Genomic DNA, 18,673 nt, shown 5'->3' with positions numbered 1-18,673 from the left:
CCCCTGCAGTTCACGAGATCACAAACACCTGAGTCACATTCGCATCTAATGAGGATGGGTATTTACGTTACGTTCTGTCTGGTAGCGCACTTCTTCTAGCGTTTGTCGAGCTCATGACTTGTTTTTTGCATTCCTGCATTTATCAACTTGTTCTTGTTTTTGTCGAGTACTGAGCAAAAGTCTTGACCCCCCTCATTTCTTCATACAAGCCAGACTTTTGTTTTTTTTTTATGTAATATTGAGGAATAGCTCTCCAGGCTTCTCGAAGGACTTTTTTGTCTCTCATTTTTCAGTCCAGTCCCTGTACCGAAGCAGTTTCAGAGGAATGAAGCAAAAAAAACAAACATCTAACGCAGATGATGACAGATGATCAGACCGGTGCTGATGCTGAGTGGTTGGAATGGGACGAGAGGGGAAATGAGGTCGCTGCTAAGTTTCTTACACAAACATCCAATTTTTTAATTGTATCTTTAGTAGCATGTTAGCAATTTGTTCTTATTTAATTTCAGAAGATAAAATAGCAAAAGATTGCTTAACAGTACTGTACTTGGTGTATTTTGCACTGCACTGATTAAACCGCACTTTCATTCATCTTTTATCTAAATCATATTAAAAAATCTTATTTGTGAGCTTGGACATCTGTGGTTTAGTCAATTTCATTTTTTCCCCCCTCAATATACAGTCATACTAAAGGTCATGATTTGCAGTAGTGATTAGACCATCAGACCGGATCTCAAGCTCCAGCCAGCCATGCATTCATTCATCAGCTCATTTTTCACAATCTGGATGGAGTGAATATCAACGAAGTCACGAATCTCATGCACGGACTATTCAAAGATGAGATCTGGTCTTGTCCAGGCTCGTGTGATGAATCTCTGCTCCTCGACATCCTGATATTCAGGGACACGACATGAAATAACATCTCACACACATACACACACACACGCGCGCACGCACACACAGAGACACACCGTCCTCATTAGAAGCTGCATTTCATCACCTGATCAACCTGCGATAGAGGGGACTGAAGCGTCGTGTTGATGAGGCACATCTCACACTCGCATAATCAGCAGGTAACAAGCAAGTTTTAGCTGAAACGTTTTTACTGTCTGAAAAAAAAAACATGACCTCTGTGTTACACAGTTAAAAATGACTTGCACAAAGCACAAGTAGGGAAGTTTTAATTTAAATTTAAACTAAATGATTGATTTATTATTATTATTATTATTATTATTATTAATATTGAAAATAAATAACTAAAGTCTCAGGCTGACATCTAACCATGTAAACATCCCGGTGCATTACGAAGTGTTTAGTAATGCAGAAAGATAATATTGTACCTAATGTCATAAAACATTAGCATGAATTATTACAAGCATTAGCCAGCGACATGCAGTGTGATTAATAAACTGAATCTCCCAGAAACATCTATTATACGCTTTAATGTATTTTCTACAGTGAAATGTTCAGAAGGAGAGAGATTTGTTGTTTATCTGAATTCAAACACAGAAATGTGGCGCCCTTGACCTTGGAGAACGCGTACCAGAAAAACAGACCAGAAATGCATTTATCATAATAATGTGGCATTAAAATTGATTTCTGTGCCGAGTTATACATTTTATATTTTGTTTAATGAGATTAAAATGATTTTGATAGATATATTCTATCTATGTTAATATAGTATGTCGTTTTAGGTAGCTGAACATTTAAAACCTTGATCTTAAATCTTCTCTTCACCCAGACAGAATCTTAAGAAACTCAGACCAAAAGTTAGACTGGTACGTTACATCTCAAGCAACAGATTCATCTCAGGCTTTAACAAACCTAACAAACCTATGGCCTGACAATTCCACCCCACACCACCAGAGGTCGCCACCACCAGAATACAACACTGCTTCCATGAGCCTCCTTACTTCCTCATTTACTCAGTGTATATAAACTCATTACACACTCGTTAAGAAGTCTTGATTTCTTCCTCGGTGCATTTCTAAGATGTTTCCGTATTTTCACCCACAGCTGAGCCAATCAAAATATTGATCTGGAATGTCATTGCCTGACCTCTGGGAAGCCACGCCTACTCGTTACCGCCTCACATCAGTAAACCTCAACAAGTACTCTTGTCTTTACTTCCAACTTGAATGATTTGCTGATACAGTGACCTTACCATGGAGAATGGTTTATGGTTTTAGTAATGTGTATCAAAGCATTAGCCTTAGCTACTGTAGCTAACAGTAAAATACAAACAAAGCCTGGCCACAAAATGTCAATGCTTTAAAAATTTAGTAAAATGATTGATCTGTATCAAGCAAAGACAACAACTACGAATATTGTTAAAAATGACTGGAATTGGGTTAATAACTGTCTAATACTCATTAAAACCCGCAGGAATACTTCACAAATAAATGAACAGTAGAAATTTGAGCTATAATTAATAGTAAAAGTAAAAGAATTTCCATACACACACACACACATACACATAATATGATTAGAACTAAACAGCTGTGTGTCTATAAGAAAACAACTTGTTACTAAAACTCATCAGTAAAAAGGCTTGAGTTTGCTAGAAATCATAAACATTGGTCTTTGGAGTGATGGAAAAAGGTCATGTGACCTGATGAGTCCAGACTGAGTCTATTCCAGAGTGATGGGCGTGTCAGGGTGAGAAGGGAAGGACATGAAGCGATGCTCCCATCATGCATAGTGTCCACTGTACAAGCCTCTGGAGACAGTGTTATGATCTGGGGTTGATCAGTTACTCAGGTCGAGACTCAGTAACGTTATGGGACAATAAAATGAAGTCAGCTGACCACCTGAATGTACTGAATCACCAGGTCATCACATCCGTGGAGTTTCTCCTCCCGGACTCAGATTGTGAAATAGTGGTTCTGGGTTCACGAGGAATCATTTTCGCACATAAGCTGGTCAAGACATTCCACTGTAATGCACTTTATTCTGGATGTAATAAAAATTTGGGGCTAAAATGAGAAAAACTGCGCACTTTAGGTTTTCATGGTTTATCTAAAAGAGAATAAGGACATGAAACTTTGATTGAAATAAGAAAATTAAATACAGGCTAACACTGAGACTTTAAAAATAAATTTCATGCCCAGTATAATTAAAAATTATTAAAAATGACATATTTTCCTTTACTCAGTTAAGACACATTCAAATTAGGGGGGGAAAAATGCTGAAAACATTACATAGTCTTTCGAGCCAAATTACAGAAGGATTAAGTTCATCAAAATTTTTGCAAATCTGCTGGATAAAGTCCACTGATCCAGATCCTCTCTCTCTCTCAGACTGCGCAGTTTGTACCAGACACATGGTTGTAAGGGTAGAAAGTATGAGAGAACATATTTTCTAATTAACGCCGTTATATTTCCAATAAACACGCCTGAATCTGCAAGCTGTTGCATCGAAGGTTCTCACGCTCTAATTAAAGCGCATAGTAAGTCAGGACAAATGCTGCTCCTGAGAAATCAGCTGGAGGTGTTTGAGATGCTGACAAGCTGTTCTTTGGTTTTATTATTCCACAGAATCCTGCAGCAGGTGGAAAGTATGTGACACAAATATAGTGCATCGCTCCACCTGAAATAGCTGGTGCACAGGATGTGCAGGTTATTCTTGAACACTACCTTATTCCTATCGCAGAAGATGGTGATGTGTGAGAGGTGTTTAATCCGTTCACAAATCCGCAGAGATTCGCTTTGTAGAATTATGATTATTATTATTTTTTTATTTAATTCATACATTGAAGATTTATGCCTAGAAGCAGGCTGCATAGTGACAGGTCATCTCCATAGCAACAAGAGGGCAATATGTAGATTATTTTTGAGTAAATTATTCCTGATCTGTGGTTGTCAAACATGCAGCTAATCTACGGTGCGTATACTAATGGGCGTGTCCTGGTAACACGCATGCCCCTTACTTCATGCTCATCAACTCTACGCAACTTGCATAAAATGCATTGAATTTTTACCTCATACTCGACGTATTCCTCCTCCTCCACTTCATAGGACACCGTCTGGATCTTCACCTCGTTTTCATCTGAGAGTTTAGCCTGGGGATCTTCAGCACTGGGCGTCTCCACACACACCTCTTTCTCTTTCTTTTCAGTGAAGGTAGTCTCGCAGCACTCGCTTTTGTAGTCCTTGGCTTTGACGGTGACGTCGTCTTTGTAGAGGATGAAGTTGGGCTTGTAAAACGCTTCCACTGCTAGGTGGAGCGAAGTTGCATCCAGTAGCTGAGCTTTAGCTTTACCGTTTGTAGCCGTGACCCCAACCTGACCGCCAACACCTCCTCCACCGCCTCCTCCACCACCTCCACCTCCACCTCCACCACCTCTGCCTCCACTGCTGGTCACGAAGTAGTTGATGATGTTCTCCTGGTACTGGCTGCTCGGGAAGTCACTCCTGTAGCCGTAGTCGGCCTTGACCACGTGCTTGCTATTCTTGTCCAGCAGAGGGTTCTGCAGCTCGCTCAGGCTTTCCATGGTACACCCTGACTTCCAGAAGGAAGTACGTGCCTGTCTTACACTCACGGCTGAAGAAGGAGGCGATGGGGGATGTGGGGATTGGAAGAATGAAGGAAGCGATGACCTTGCCTGGACCGAAGTGACGAGGGCTAATGGTGTTCAACAGGCCATGAGCTGAGGGAAGCGAGAGAGCAGGAGGAAGAAATGGGTTATTGAACACATGCAGTAAAGACTTTTAATAAGAGATGGCTGCCAAGACAGCTGAGGGAGAGAAAGTACACAGTGCTACAGTAAGTATGTCAAGATGCAAAGAGGAAATTCTGCTCTAAAAGCAGCTGAACACATCGGAGCGCATACTGATGTCCTGAAGGGGAACTCAAACATTTTACCATGTGGAGACTTAGACAATTTGGTTTAAATATGATGATGTTGGGTGGGGAGGGTAAACATTTATAGTTTTAAAATAATACCAATATACGTTATAATAAAAAAAAAAATCAAGCAGTTGGCATTCTCAGAGCATTATTATATATATATATATATATATATATATATATATATATATATATATATATATATATTTTTTTTTTTTAAGGGTTATTTTACAATTTCTTTAATGCCAATAAGCAGTTGGCATTCCCAAAGCATTAATATATATATATATATATGATTTTTTTTAAGGTTTTTTTTTTTACAATTTCTTTAACAAGTTAACTCTGGTTAAAGAATGTGTGTGTCTGTTAATACCAATACATTGCGTCTCAGATAATTCTTTTTTTTTTTTTTGACATACTTCACACTCCATTTTCTTGTATGATTTGTACTTTATTTATTACACTGCTCTAGCAAACATGCTGTTCCAGTGTGAATGTAAATTAGCTACCCCTGAGCCACGCCCCTCCAGAGAACTGCAGAACTGGGCAACAAGGGGCAGTTAATATAAGGAAAAAGGACAAAAGCAGTAAGAGTATTATTTATCATTTGTAATAATAATGGTAGATATAATGACTTAGCATGCATGAATGGAGTCTCCACTGTTATTAAAATAGATATACTGTATACTCAACTAAAATGCTTTGAAAAATTCAAAAGGGTCAATTTATTGGGCTTCACCAGGCAAAGAAAACAACGAATAAAAGTTTACATTTCTAGGTTATTGGGTTAAGAAATGCTTTAACAACACCTGAACTCTCGACTTCATGTAAGAAATATGGTTGGAAAAAAACTGAATTGAGACTTAAACACTTGCTGAAGTTGCATGGAAAAAAATTATAATAACAGTGAAAACCAAAGTTATGTTTAATAGTGAAAGTGAGAACATTTCCATACACACACGTACACACACACACACTGATGAGAACTCACAGGATTGAGACTAAACAGCTGTGTGTCCATAAGAAACCAACCTGTTAGTGAGACTCATCGGGGGAGAAAAAAACAAACACTTCCATTTGCTTTGAAGCGTAAAGATTGGACTTTGTAGCGATGGAAAAAGGTCATGTGACCTGATGGGTCCAGACTGACCCTATTCCAGAGCGATGGGCGTGTCAGATCTAATTAAATCTTAGAGTGTATATATATATATATATTTTTATATATATAATTTTTTTCAACATTTCAGAGGGGTTTATGCTTTTTAAAATGTGTTTAAAAGTGTTTAATTTAGTTATCAGCTATAACATACTGTATGCATGAACAGGACCTAACATGATGTTAAGATTCTCTGACATTCCACAGCATTAAATTGAACTAAATATGTATAGAAGCATGACACAGCAAATTTAAGTGAAGAAAAAAGCTGAAATTGTTGCCCGATTCTTGTGATATCAAGAGGAACGAAACACACAGGGACATGCTGGTGTAAGAAAAAAAAATCAACCACATTTAGGACAGGAAGTGTAACAGCTACCGTTCTTTATCACGTGAATTATTTCCTACGACAGGACGAGTGTTTTATTCCATGCTGGGCGTGATGGTGTTAGCGAGCAGATGGAAGCCTCCAGTCACTGCAGTCTCTCCTCACAGTACACATCACCCTTTTAATTTTAATCCCACGTGTTAAAATAAATAATATTAATAATGAACCAAATTTTCAGATATCACCCCGTAATCACGCAGAGTCACACACTCCAAAACACAGGTTCACTCCGAATGTGTCTACATATCCGGATTACTGTAATCATCATCATCATCATCATCATCATCATCATTATCCAGATTTCAATTAAATCACTTCTGTCGTCCCGAACCGGATCTCTGATAACATCCTCTCTGTGTATGTGGGGAGAATTGCGAGGGAGGACATCTTAATTAAACACCAGAGCCAGCTGTTCAAAACTCATCTCGCCGCTTTAACTGATCTCGAAGGTTTGTTCGGCTTTGCGCCGCTCAAACAAGAGGAAAGGTAAAATAAAAATGACAGGTAATCATTGACTACGCCAACGTTCATAACTCAGTCAGCGGGCTGCCAGTTCTCCTGCCTGTTATCTGTAACTCAGGGTCTGGACGTGAAATTTTTATATGAAACCCGAAATCCCAACCTGTACTCACGCCCACTTTATCCACATTGTCTTTAAACAAACAAACAAACAAACAAATAAATAAATGTTTGCTTCGTTTGTTGTTTCATTATTATATTATATGAAAGATGGCTCCAGATTTATTGGCACCCTTTAGGCAAATGGACAAACATTATCCTTTATAATAAACAATATTTTTTAAATATAAATATTTAATTAATACTAAATAATAGGCATGGAAATAACACCCGATACTCCCGATAATACCATCACGATACTCAGGTTGATACCAATTTGATTTATATCACGATTCTATACAGTATTATCCTTATCCTGATTTGATATTATATTCATTTAAAGATTTTGTAACAACTCTAAACAAACTTAGTAAACCATTTGCTCATAACATGGTTTAGAATGCACCACCTGCAGGATCATGGAGGAACTGCAACACTTTACCGCCTCGAATGCTAACACGTATAAATAAAAATTCATTAAAAAAAAAAATGTAATAATCTTGCAGTCAGTGTCGCGATACATGAACTGCAACATGAGTATTAACACGTGCATATGCGTGCAAGTATCATTTTCTCTGTGTCTACTAAATGGTTTGTAACAAGAATATTAGTTTTAATTCTTTTTAACAAATGCAGTAGGGCTGCATGTTAGGAAAGTTTAAAATATTTAAAAATATTTATTTATTCACTTATTTATTTATTTAATTTATAGAAACGTATCTGGCAGCAGTGGTTAGCGCTGTCGCCTCGCACCTGCAGGGTCCAGGTTCGATTCCCGCCTCAGGCTCTGTGTCCATGGAGTGTGCATGTTCTCCTCGTACTTGGTGAGTTTTCTCCCACAGTCCAAAGACATGCAGTTTAGCGTTCACAAATAATTGCGCCCTGCAGTGGATTGGCACCCCGTCCACAGTGTACCCCCTCCCCGTGCCCTAAGTCTCCTGGGATAGGCTCCCCCCCTATGTGTCCATCTATTCACCCGTGACCATGAATACAGATTGTCATATAGTGCTTTGCAACGTAGAAATGTCCAGAAATTACCTAGTCAAATGATTACCGCCTTTTTTGTGCTTTCTGGGTAAAGAAATGCTAACTGAGCAGAGGAAGTAGCTGCACAATACAATGAAACCATCACAGCTGATTTTCCTCACTTTCCCGAGACAGACCTCTTCCACCGTACCGTACTGTACCTCTCACTACTCAGAATTAATACCAGTACGTTTCGGGTTTTTTTTCCTACACCTAGCGCCTGTGTGGTGAAGCAGACCGATGAGTTTTGATTGAACTCTCAGCGTGACTCACGGGCCTGTGCGCAGAACCCAGAGTGTCCATGTTTTCCTCCGCTTCTTTTCATCTTCTCTTTTCACTGCATTGAATCCTGTAGAGTATTGACCTGAATTCTGTATTTAGCATCTACTGCGGATCCATCATCTCCTCCCAATTGTTTCTTCATGCAGCTCAGCTGCCAGTCCTGCTCTCCTTAGGAACGAAAATTAAACGTAGTGCTACATGGAGAACACTTTCTGTTCATGGCCTTTGTTGAATGAAAAAAAAAAAAAAAACAACAGTACAGTATTTGCTCCTGATATTATTAAGTGTATACGTGGACGAGAGCAGAATAAACAGCATTTGTTGGATCTAATCCCCGTGCCTTGTTAGTCCTGTTATAATAATTTCGGCATGTTTAGCCTCTCATAAGCTTGTTTGTGTTCTGTATTGTCAGTGTAAATAGTGTGCGTGTATCCCGGGGATGTAAATGAAGCCGCCCTGAGAGGCGAGAGAAAAAAAAAAAGAAGCAAAAACAAAACCATGTCAACGCTGCGTGGTGCCGGTGGTGTATTATGCAGGTCACAGCAGACTTCATTTCCATTTTCAACACTGTCGTGTCTTTCGGAGATTTGTTATTAATAAAAATGAGACGTGCCAAGCTCGGTCCATAAAAAAAAAAAAAAAGAAACAAATAAAATAAAATAAATAAATAATACATTCCGCCCAAAAAGGGTGTCAGAGATTGAGTTGTACCTCTAAAAACAAACGAATGCAGATGAAAGCAGTAAGAGCAAAGAGCGAGGGAATCAGTTTTTCCTACTCTTTTCTTTTCCAGTACAACCGATGCATGCTGGGCTGCAATCTCAGCCGAGTGCTCAGTCCTGATACTACACACTGTAGTTGTGTTGCGATTTTTATTTTCTCTTAAATGAATCATCTACCGGAAAAAATGGCATTTTTACTAAAACAAAGGTGCACGTACAGTACAGTACAGTACCATGCAAAAGTCTTCAGCCCCCCCCCCCACTCATTTCTTTATAATCAATGAAATAAAAGAAAAGAGTGTGACTTCAATCACAAATGCTAATTAAAAACTAGTTGTTTACATAACAACCTCAGCAGCGAGCTTATTTTCCCTCTCGTCTGTTCCAACCTCCGGCCTGATCACCTGTTTCTCACTGGGTCATGCCCTTAAGTGTGTCTTAACAAACAACTCTGAAACTGCTCAGGTACAGGGACTGGCCCGGGAAAAAAAGGTCCTTCATGAAGCCTGGAGAACTAATTCCTCAAGACAACATTGAACATACAGGAAAGTCTGGAGCTTTGGACGTGAAATATAAAGAAATGACGGGGCTCAGGACCAGCTCAAGCAGTCTGAGGTAAGGATGGGATGCACCAGCCCCTGAGCATACAGGAAAAACGTCTTCTAATCCATTAGTGAGAATGAAATGAAGAAGCTGCGGAGCGTTAATCAGAGAGAAAGCATTTTATTTTGCTCTGTTTATGTTGGTAAGCGGCTAGCAATGAAACCCGCCATGCTGGTGAAAAGGCACATTGCGCTCACTTTCCCGTCCAGATCGATGTCATTTTCTGACATCAATTTATTAACCTAAGAATAGATCTGCATCACACAGTATCGTGTTGGTATTGGATGTTGGTATTGCAGAATGATTGCGAATTGTTGACGGGAAATCTCTAACAATCATCTTTGGACCCTTATTTATTTATTTATTTATTTTTTTTTTATGTTGGTCGCAAAACCTCACTAAACTAAACTGGGTTCCTAAATTGTCTGCACTATATATACTTTTTCTAATTTCCTGAAAAGTAATGGTTTTGGACCATCTTTCCACCCAACAGTGATGACATGAGCATGATACTGTATCTATACATCTCTAATCATAACATCATATTACCAGCAAACTAGTATCCAGTCATGGGGGGAAAATATCCTTCAGTTTTTTGTCCCCATTCCTTCATTTCTCAGATGCTTTTATTCTGAGCAAGCTACTAGCAAGGCAGTTTCAGATTAAACATCTGGCTCCAGGGTCCAACTATGTGGCTCAGTGCTGGGATTTGATTGAACAAGTGCAGACTCCTAACAACACCGGGTTTGTTATAAAAAAAATAAATAATAAAAAAAAAAAATATATATATAAAAGCATTACTTACTTTAACTGCATCTTAACTTTAATGTGGTCATGTGATCCTTCTGGGAACCAGATATTGACCACGATGGTCCAATTAGATGTGTGTTTTGTGTATAAAGCCATCTATTAAGCGGTGTAAGAGGGCTGTGCGTGCCTGGGTGCATTAATTAATAATGAAACGGCTGTAACTGGTTCTGCTGAGAGCTTTTACACGGCTGCTGATTAAGATTTGTACGCCGGTTAAAGACCTTAATGCTGATCAGGACATTTGCATCTCCATGCAGTGATCAGTTTGTCATGGGTTTCATTCCTGGGATTTTGCAAATCCAGAATGCAGAATATGAAGTGTGCATGAAAGTGTGTTTTAAAACATCCAAATGATGATGTGTTTTATTTATAGAACATAATTTATGGGTGAATTGAGTTTCTCGTAAGCATCGTAGCACAAAACATTCATTCATCTTCTACCGTTTATCCTGTACAGGGTCACAGGGGCATGGAGCCTATCCAAGGAAATAAGGTGGAGCACACCCTGAACATGGGGCAACCCATTACACGGCACACACACACTCTCCTGGCAATTTGGGAATGGCATTTAGCCTAATCTGCATGTGTTTGGATTGTGAAACCAGAGTACCCGGAGGAAACCCACTAAGCACGGGGAGAACACACAAACTCCATGCATACAGACCCCAAAGCGAGAATCGAACCCAGACCCTGGAGGTGTGAGATGACTGTGCTAACCACTACACCACCATGCCACCCTCACTGTTAAACAGCACTGTTAAAAATCACATTGAATACTTCCTCTCCTAGGTAATATGATCTTAAATTGAGATGCTTTGAGGAACCTCAGCCCCAAAAAGTGGTTCCTTTTCCCAGAATCTTAGTTGTTTCATTTCAGCATGTAAATATATTTATACAGTATATTTGTATTTATCCAGCAATTTGTATATATCTGTCCATCCATTTAACCATCTGTCCTCTGATCCATCCATCCATCCATCCATCTAACAATCCTTCCATTTATTCATACATCTGTCCATTTATTAATATAACATCCATCTGTCTGTCCATTTATATGTCCATCCATGCAGTTGCCCATACACATAACCATCCATCCATCCATTCATCCATCGATCCATTCATCTATTTATCCATCCATCCATTTAACCATCTGTCCTCTGTCCTGTGATCCATCCATCCATCCATCCATCCATTTAACAATTTTTCCATTTGTTCATACATCTGTCCATTTATTAATGTAACATCCATCTGTCTGTCCATTTATATGTCCATCCATGCAGTTGCCCATACACTTAACCATCCTTCCATTTGTTCATCCATCCATCCATCCATCCATCCATCCATCTATTCATCCATCCATCAATTTAAACATCTGTCCATCCATCTGTCTACCCATTTAACCATACATGTGTACCTGTACATCCATCCATCCATCCATTTAAACAACTGTCTGTCTGTCAATCTACATGTCCATCTATTCATCAATTCATCCATCCATCCATTTAGCAATTTGCAATCCATTTATCCATCCACCTACATATCTATCCATCCATCCATCCATCCATCCATCCATCCATCCTTTGGGCAACAGTCTAAGTCTAACCAAAGAACCCCTGACCTCACACCCAGGCCAGATGAGAAATATAATCTCTCTCCATCTAGTCCTTGGTCTGCCCCAGGTTCTCCAATCTATTGGATATACCCAAAGTGCCCCCCAAGGGCACATCCAAGACAGTTACCTGGACCCACGGGAAATGGCTGCTTTTAATGAAGAGAAGCAGTGAATCTTCTTCAAGCTCCTCTTGAATGTCCAACACATTCTGTGAAGGAAAGCCCATATGAATTGACCTGATCATAGGTTAGGGCTGGAATGCAGTTTGACCGGTATGTCAATAACTCTGCCTTTTGACTCAGCTCTCTTTTTACTACTACAGTGTCTGCATGATTGATTATGGTGTACGAGTCCATCTGCCGATCTCTCGATCCATTCTTACCTCACTGCTGAACAAGATACAGAGATTCTACTAAGAATAATCCCATTGTATTGTATTTATTGTATTGATTTGTTTTCTGAAAATACTACCTTTTGAAGTGGACAGATATTACACCTAGCATGTCGCATCACAAAAACCACCAGAGCTCTACATTTAGGGTCTTGGCGGAACAACTTACAGTAAGACTATTTCCTGTAGAAATACAGTAGGAGAAGAAGAAGCCTAACCTACCTAATTAAAGGTCGTGAGGAAGAAATCAGCTATGTCTCTGAGCATCAAGCCTTCCTGTCGTTATGACAAACTCGTACCTCATCCTAATAACGTCCCTTTGCTGCCAATCAACGATGCATTTTATTGGATTTTCCTTTACAAAATATTGAGAGATCTCTGCTTTGGACAATGAATAATTAAAGACCAGTCTGTCAATATCTTTCCTGTCTCACTCTCACACTGCAGAACACTGGAGCAGGGTGGAAAAAAGTGTGAGGAAATGCTTTCAGTGCTCATTGATTATGACGCTTCGTTAGTGCTGCTGAGAGACAAGCACGGCTCACGGCACGACGGCCTGCATAATCTCGGCGCAAGAACAAGAGCTGGAAATGTCCCGCCTGCCTCAGTGTCAAAGCTTAACAGGAAAGTCTTCTAAGAGCAAGAACTCAAAAATCTCATTAGAAGTGAAACTTTAAAATCCAAACATTGTTGGATTTCTTAGGAGCTTAGGAACCCTGTGGATCTGATCTCGGGCCATTTTATCAGACCTTAACGTGAATCCCTCAGGGTTGGAGGCTTGGCCCAGGAAGATTTGGATGGAGTTTTATCCCACTGAGAGCTCTTCACAGGGGGGTTTACTAAACAAACCAACATTCATTTACTTATTTAAATGACTTTTAATAAACAAACATCAATATATGTTAATATCCAATTAAAATAAGACTGAAATAAGGTGTAAAAGCATTGACGACCGGTATAATACACTCTGAGCCATGCTGCTAAGGGAGAACAGTTACTGTTACTGAGGTTATTGATTAATTGTTTTTCCATAGTATTATGTCCCTGAGTGTTTTATTTCTCTTATACAGTACCTCAGCAGTGAGCCAGTGAAAAGGTTTCTACGCATTTATAGTGGTATATACTTTAGTTTGTTCTCACTTGTGTCATGACAGCTATGAACAGTCCATTTCTCACCAGCCTCACTTTATTCTCTGTATTAAAATGAATTAGGGGAAATGGTGCCAACTCCTTTTCCATGTTGGAAATCTTAAAGTTACAGCTTTAACTCTGTCTGTTAAACATAACAAAAAAAAAACTTTACAGTTAGGGACATAGTTAGAGTTTGAATCTATTTTTTTCTCTCATTTTACATGAAATTAATCATTCATTAAAAATACCATTATTATTGCTTGTTTAAATTAATACTGTTTTCTAATAACAACTGCTTTTGAAAAAAAGTAAAAGGTAAAAGTTTCTAATGTGTAATCCTAACCCTGTGGAACTGAGACACGTGCATGAGGTCAAATCCAGATTTTGGACATATTACAGTAGGTCAAAAAATATTACAGAGGTTAAAGTTATAGTTAGGTTCGAGGATAGCGTTTGTTCATCTCCTTTACAAATGAAGTCATTAAGCGAACAAATTCATTCGGATGTGGACAACTTTCTCATGAGATCAGGATTAAAGAGTATAATCTAATCTTGGGGCATTATTTTAGACTTCAGGCTCAGCGTCTACGCAATCAAACAATCACTAATACTGTGTGTACAGCATCGGTTAGTACTTAAATTTTTCTATGTTCTTGGGTTTTTGTTTCTATCATTGAAAGGTTGTTAGGTTTGAACCCCAGTCTAACAATGAACTCTAAACATCTTCCTCTAACATCAGACACATTTAAGAGATATTTCACATCACACACCACTTTATTTTATCTAAATTCACCTCTGTTTTTTTTTTTTTATCTTCACACACACACACACACACACTAGAGTGTCAGATCAGTCCCAGAATACTTAGTCAGGTCTACGACATGATCAGAATCGACAGTGGATTCAGAGATACTGTATCATGTTCAGTAGTTGTGTAGTTGCGGTTATGTGACACCGAGCTTGTGAATATGTTGAGCGCAGGGTTTTAATCATCCTTGTACATTAATCGCCTGTCAGCCCACACGGACACTGTCACACATACCGACACGTTTCTGAATTCTCTTCATGATTCTGAGAATTTTATTCATTGCATGTACATTCGATGATTATTTAGTTCAGCTTTTGAGGTGGGAGGAAGAGATTCTGAAGACGTTTACAGGACAGGAAGGAAGAGAACTTATGAACTACAGTAATCCAATACACACACACACACAGAGGAAAAATGAACAGAGACAGTACTGAACTGAATTCATGCGTAGAGGAATGAAATGATGACACATGCAGTGTTGACTGGAAAAAAGTGTCTCCGTCCTGTTGAATGAGGGATTAAATATCTATTGAAATGAAGATGTAACCGGACTTCTTTCATGCCACTGGACACTCTTTTGTACATTTTTCTTTTGATCTGTGCCTTTTATCATTAAGGGAATTGTTTTCAGCGCAAACCTCTACAGTAATTCATTCAGTAATAATAATAATAATAACAACAATAAAACAGCAGCATAATAAATAAATAAACAATAAAATAAAGGAATAAAGGAGTGGAAGGAGCTCACCTCGGCACTCGGATCATCCCAGGCGGATGATGGGCGGAATTCTCACAGCTCCATCTCCTCCACTCAGCATCGCTGCTGATCAGAAATCCGATTGTTTCCTCTCCGGGGGGAAATAAAACAAACAACAACAACAACAACAACAGAGCAGCGCGTTATAAGCCTGAGATCAACATATGGGTGCGAGCGCGCGCGTGTGTGTGTGTGTCTTCAGTCTTCCGCAGGAGACACTCGGGAAGATCTGCTCTCCTCTCTCAGCGCTCCGTGTGTGTGTGAGTGTGTCTCACCAGTGCGCGTGCACACACACACACACGCACGGACGCACACGCGCGCACGAACGCACGCACGCACGCAGCAGCTCGGTTAATAGCCCATGATCAGACAGCGCGCGCGGTCGTGCACGGCTCATTGGAGGCTCATTCACGAGCTGATCGGAGTGTCTGACTCCACCTGCTGTACACCCAGGCGGCGGATCGGACCAGGTCACATCAGACCGGAGAGATCGGACACGGACATGAGGAGATACAGGATTACTGCCGTACAACTTCTCAGGGGTTACAGTCAGGGCGAGTGTGTGTGTGTGTGTGTGTGTGTGTGTCTACACAAGATTAACCATTCATCTCCTGCAAATCTGATGGAATTAAAAAAAAAAAAAAACCTCCAGCATGTGAATCTGAGTTAAAGCACGTGTCTTACAGTGATGGAAAAGTGTGAAGATAAAATAAAAAGGTTGAGGAGAGAAACGAAGAAGAGCTACATTATAAAGTGTAGGAATAAAGGATCAGGACAGAACAAAGACTGAGAATTTAAGAAGTGGAAAAGAGAAATGTTGAAGAGAGTAGGAGGAAAGGAGGAAATAAGCAAAAGTGTACTGATACCAAAGAAAGAATTGTTTCATATGAAACAAAAGAAAAGAACAAAAGAAAAAAAGATGGAGAAAAGTAAAAAAAGAAAGGAGGAAATGAAGAAGAAAATGAAGAAATAAACAATGAAATTGGACTAAATAAAAAGGAAAGAAAATGAAGAAAAATGAGGAAATGAGCGTAAAAAGAAATTGTACCAAATTAAAAAGAAAGAAAGCTAGAAGAAAAGAAAAAATGAATGTGTACCAAATTAATAATTTAAAAGAAAGAAAGGAAGAAAAGGATAGGTAGCATAGGACAGAAAATGGATGTGTACCAAATAAAAGAGAAAAAAAGAGAGAAGAATGAAACGATAAATAGAGGAAAGAAAAGAAAATGTAGCAAAAACTAATGCCAAAAATAAATAGGGAAAAATTAGCAAACATATACTTATAATATAATATTTAAAGAAAATAAAGGAAAAGAGGAATAAGCATTAAAAAGTTGCCAAATCAACAAAAGAAAAGAAAGAAAGAAAGAAAGAAAAAAATGAGAATGTGCATAGAAAGGATGTGTACCAAATTAAAAGAAAAAAAAAAGGAAAAAGTTAGAAATAAACATAAAAATATACTAAATAAGAAAGAAAAAAGAAAGAAAGAAATGGATAGAAAGTGTACTATTTTTGTTCATATGTTAATTGTATGTTTTGTTCATATGTTTAAATACATTTTAAATAGAGTGTGGAGTTTGCGTGTTCTGCCTGTACATTTCGAGTTTCTCTAAGTACCCTGGTTTTCTCCCACAGTGCAAACATGCAGTGCAGGTTTTACCAAGGAGTGCCAATAATTCTGGAATTAACTGTATTTCCACAGCACTCGCCTCTTCATTCTGCATGGCTCTGAATAAAGGTCTCAGTGTGACACAGCTTGATTATAGAGTGTGTATAATGTTAATTGTTGCACTGCAGTGTTACCAGATTCTTGCAGTTGTGCATCTGTGGGAGATCAACATGTTTGTGAGTCAGTGGTTTGTGCTATTGTGCAGCTCTGAATCTGTGTCTCAGAAAAATCAGTCTTATTTTCCAAACAGTGGTTAAAAGCTCTGGCTGATGTTGTAAGCTCTGTGTCAGTTAGCCGCCTGCTCTCGCGCTGCTGTACAGGAAATGACTAACTGACACAGGGACTGCAGTCTAAAAGACGTCACAGCTCTCAGACTCATTTTTCATCATGAGAGGACGCTGGGTGAGAACAAAAAGAATCAAGTGTCTCTAGCAGAGCGTATAATAACCTGCGAGAGGAGCACATTACAAGATGGACTGTCACTTTACTGGTTTCTCCTGAACCATGGCTGAATCGACAAGAGTCCCAGAATACTGACCTGAGGGACACCACAACTTAGCAGGAAAATAAAGGAAGGTAAAAATAAAGAAGAAAATAAATAAAAATGTCCTGAACAACTGGCTCTAACATCTGTGGACATGAAGTCTTTCGAGCAACTTGTATTGGCCTACCTAAGGAACATCACAGAGCAGCTGTTAGATCCCCTTTAGTTTGCATACAGAGCAAACAGGTCAGTGGATGATGCAGTTAACATGGGACTGCACTAGATTCTCGAACATCTCGACTGCCCAGGGTCCTATGCAAGAATTCTGTGTGTCGACTTTAGCTCTGCTTTTAATATGATAATCCCAGACATCCTTTCCGCTAAATATTTTACTGTACCCCTACCATATGCCAGTGGATCACCAGCTTCCTGACAGACAGGAATTAGCAGGCTGGGATGAGTTACTTCTAGCACACAAATAGTCAGCACTGGTGCTTTGGTGGGATGTGTCCTCTCCTCGTACACTAACGACTGCACATTCAAGGACCCAGCTGTCAAACTTTTAAAATTTGCAGATGAGAGGCTATGCTCATTGGACTCATCCAAGATGGTGACGAGTCTGGGCAGTGGTAGCTCAAAGGGTTAAGGCATTGAGTTACTGATCGGAAGATCAGCTGTTCGATCCCCAGCTCCACCAGGTTGCCGCTGTTGGGCCCTTGAGCAAGGTGCTTAACCCTAACTGCTCCAGGGGCGCCGTATCATGGCTGACCCTGCGCTCTGACCCCAGTTATGCTGGGATATGCGAAGAAGCAATTTTCCTCCGGGATTCTAATTTACAGGAGGTGGAACTCCTGGTGCTCTGGTGCAGTCAGAACAAACTGGAGCTGAACATGCTCAAAAATGTGGAAAAAGTGAACTTTAGGAGACAGCCTTCAACACTACTCCCCCGCACAATATCCGACAATCCTGTGTCACCCATGAAGTCTTTCAAGTTTTTGGGAACTACCATTTCCCATGACCTGAAATCGGAACTCAACAATAACTCCATTCTTAAAAAAGACCAGCAGAGAATGTACTTTCTGCACCAACTAAGGAAGTACGGTCTGCTTTTTACACTCCCGTCATTGAGTCTGTCTTGCGGGCATCTATCACTGTGTGGTTTGGAGCCGCCACAAAACAGGACAGGAACAGACTGCAGAAACTACAGTAAAAACAGCTGAAAATATCATTAGTGCTCCCTGCCCCCTCTCCATGACTTGTACAAGAACCAGGAAACGGGCAGGAAAAATCTCCACAGACCCCTCACACCCAGGACACAACCTCTTTCACCTCCTCCCTCCTGGCAGGCGCTACAGAACTCCGTACACC

General features: G+C 39.6%; 1 protein-coding gene across 1 annotated transcript in view; it reads right to left on the bottom strand.

Annotated features, from left to right (window-relative positions):
• syndig1l (synapse differentiation inducing 1-like) overlaps positions 1 to 15,342 on the bottom strand; it is a 40,131-nt gene extending 24,789 nt beyond the window's left edge. Inside the window, exons 1-2 of the mRNA XM_053488944.1 lie at positions 15,144 to 15,342; positions 3,980 to 4,648 (exon numbers count right to left, since the gene is read on the bottom strand). Of these exons, the coding sequence (XP_053344919.1) occupies positions 3,980 to 4,492 (513 nt within the window). The 5' untranslated portion in view covers positions 4,493 to 4,648; positions 15,144 to 15,342. The remainder of the gene's footprint in view (positions 1 to 3,979; positions 4,649 to 15,143) is intronic.
• Between the last annotated feature and the right edge of the window lie 3,331 nt (positions 15,343 to 18,673).

Source organism: Clarias gariepinus, chromosome 27 (assembly GCF_024256425.1).
Source record: "Clarias gariepinus isolate MV-2021 ecotype Netherlands chromosome 27, CGAR_prim_01v2, whole genome shotgun sequence".
NCBI classification, from domain to species: Eukaryota; Metazoa; Chordata; class Actinopteri; order Siluriformes; family Clariidae; genus Clarias; species Clarias gariepinus.
Note: the sequence above shows the minus strand (reverse complement) of the source record. Positions and strands in the feature narration are given on the sequence as shown.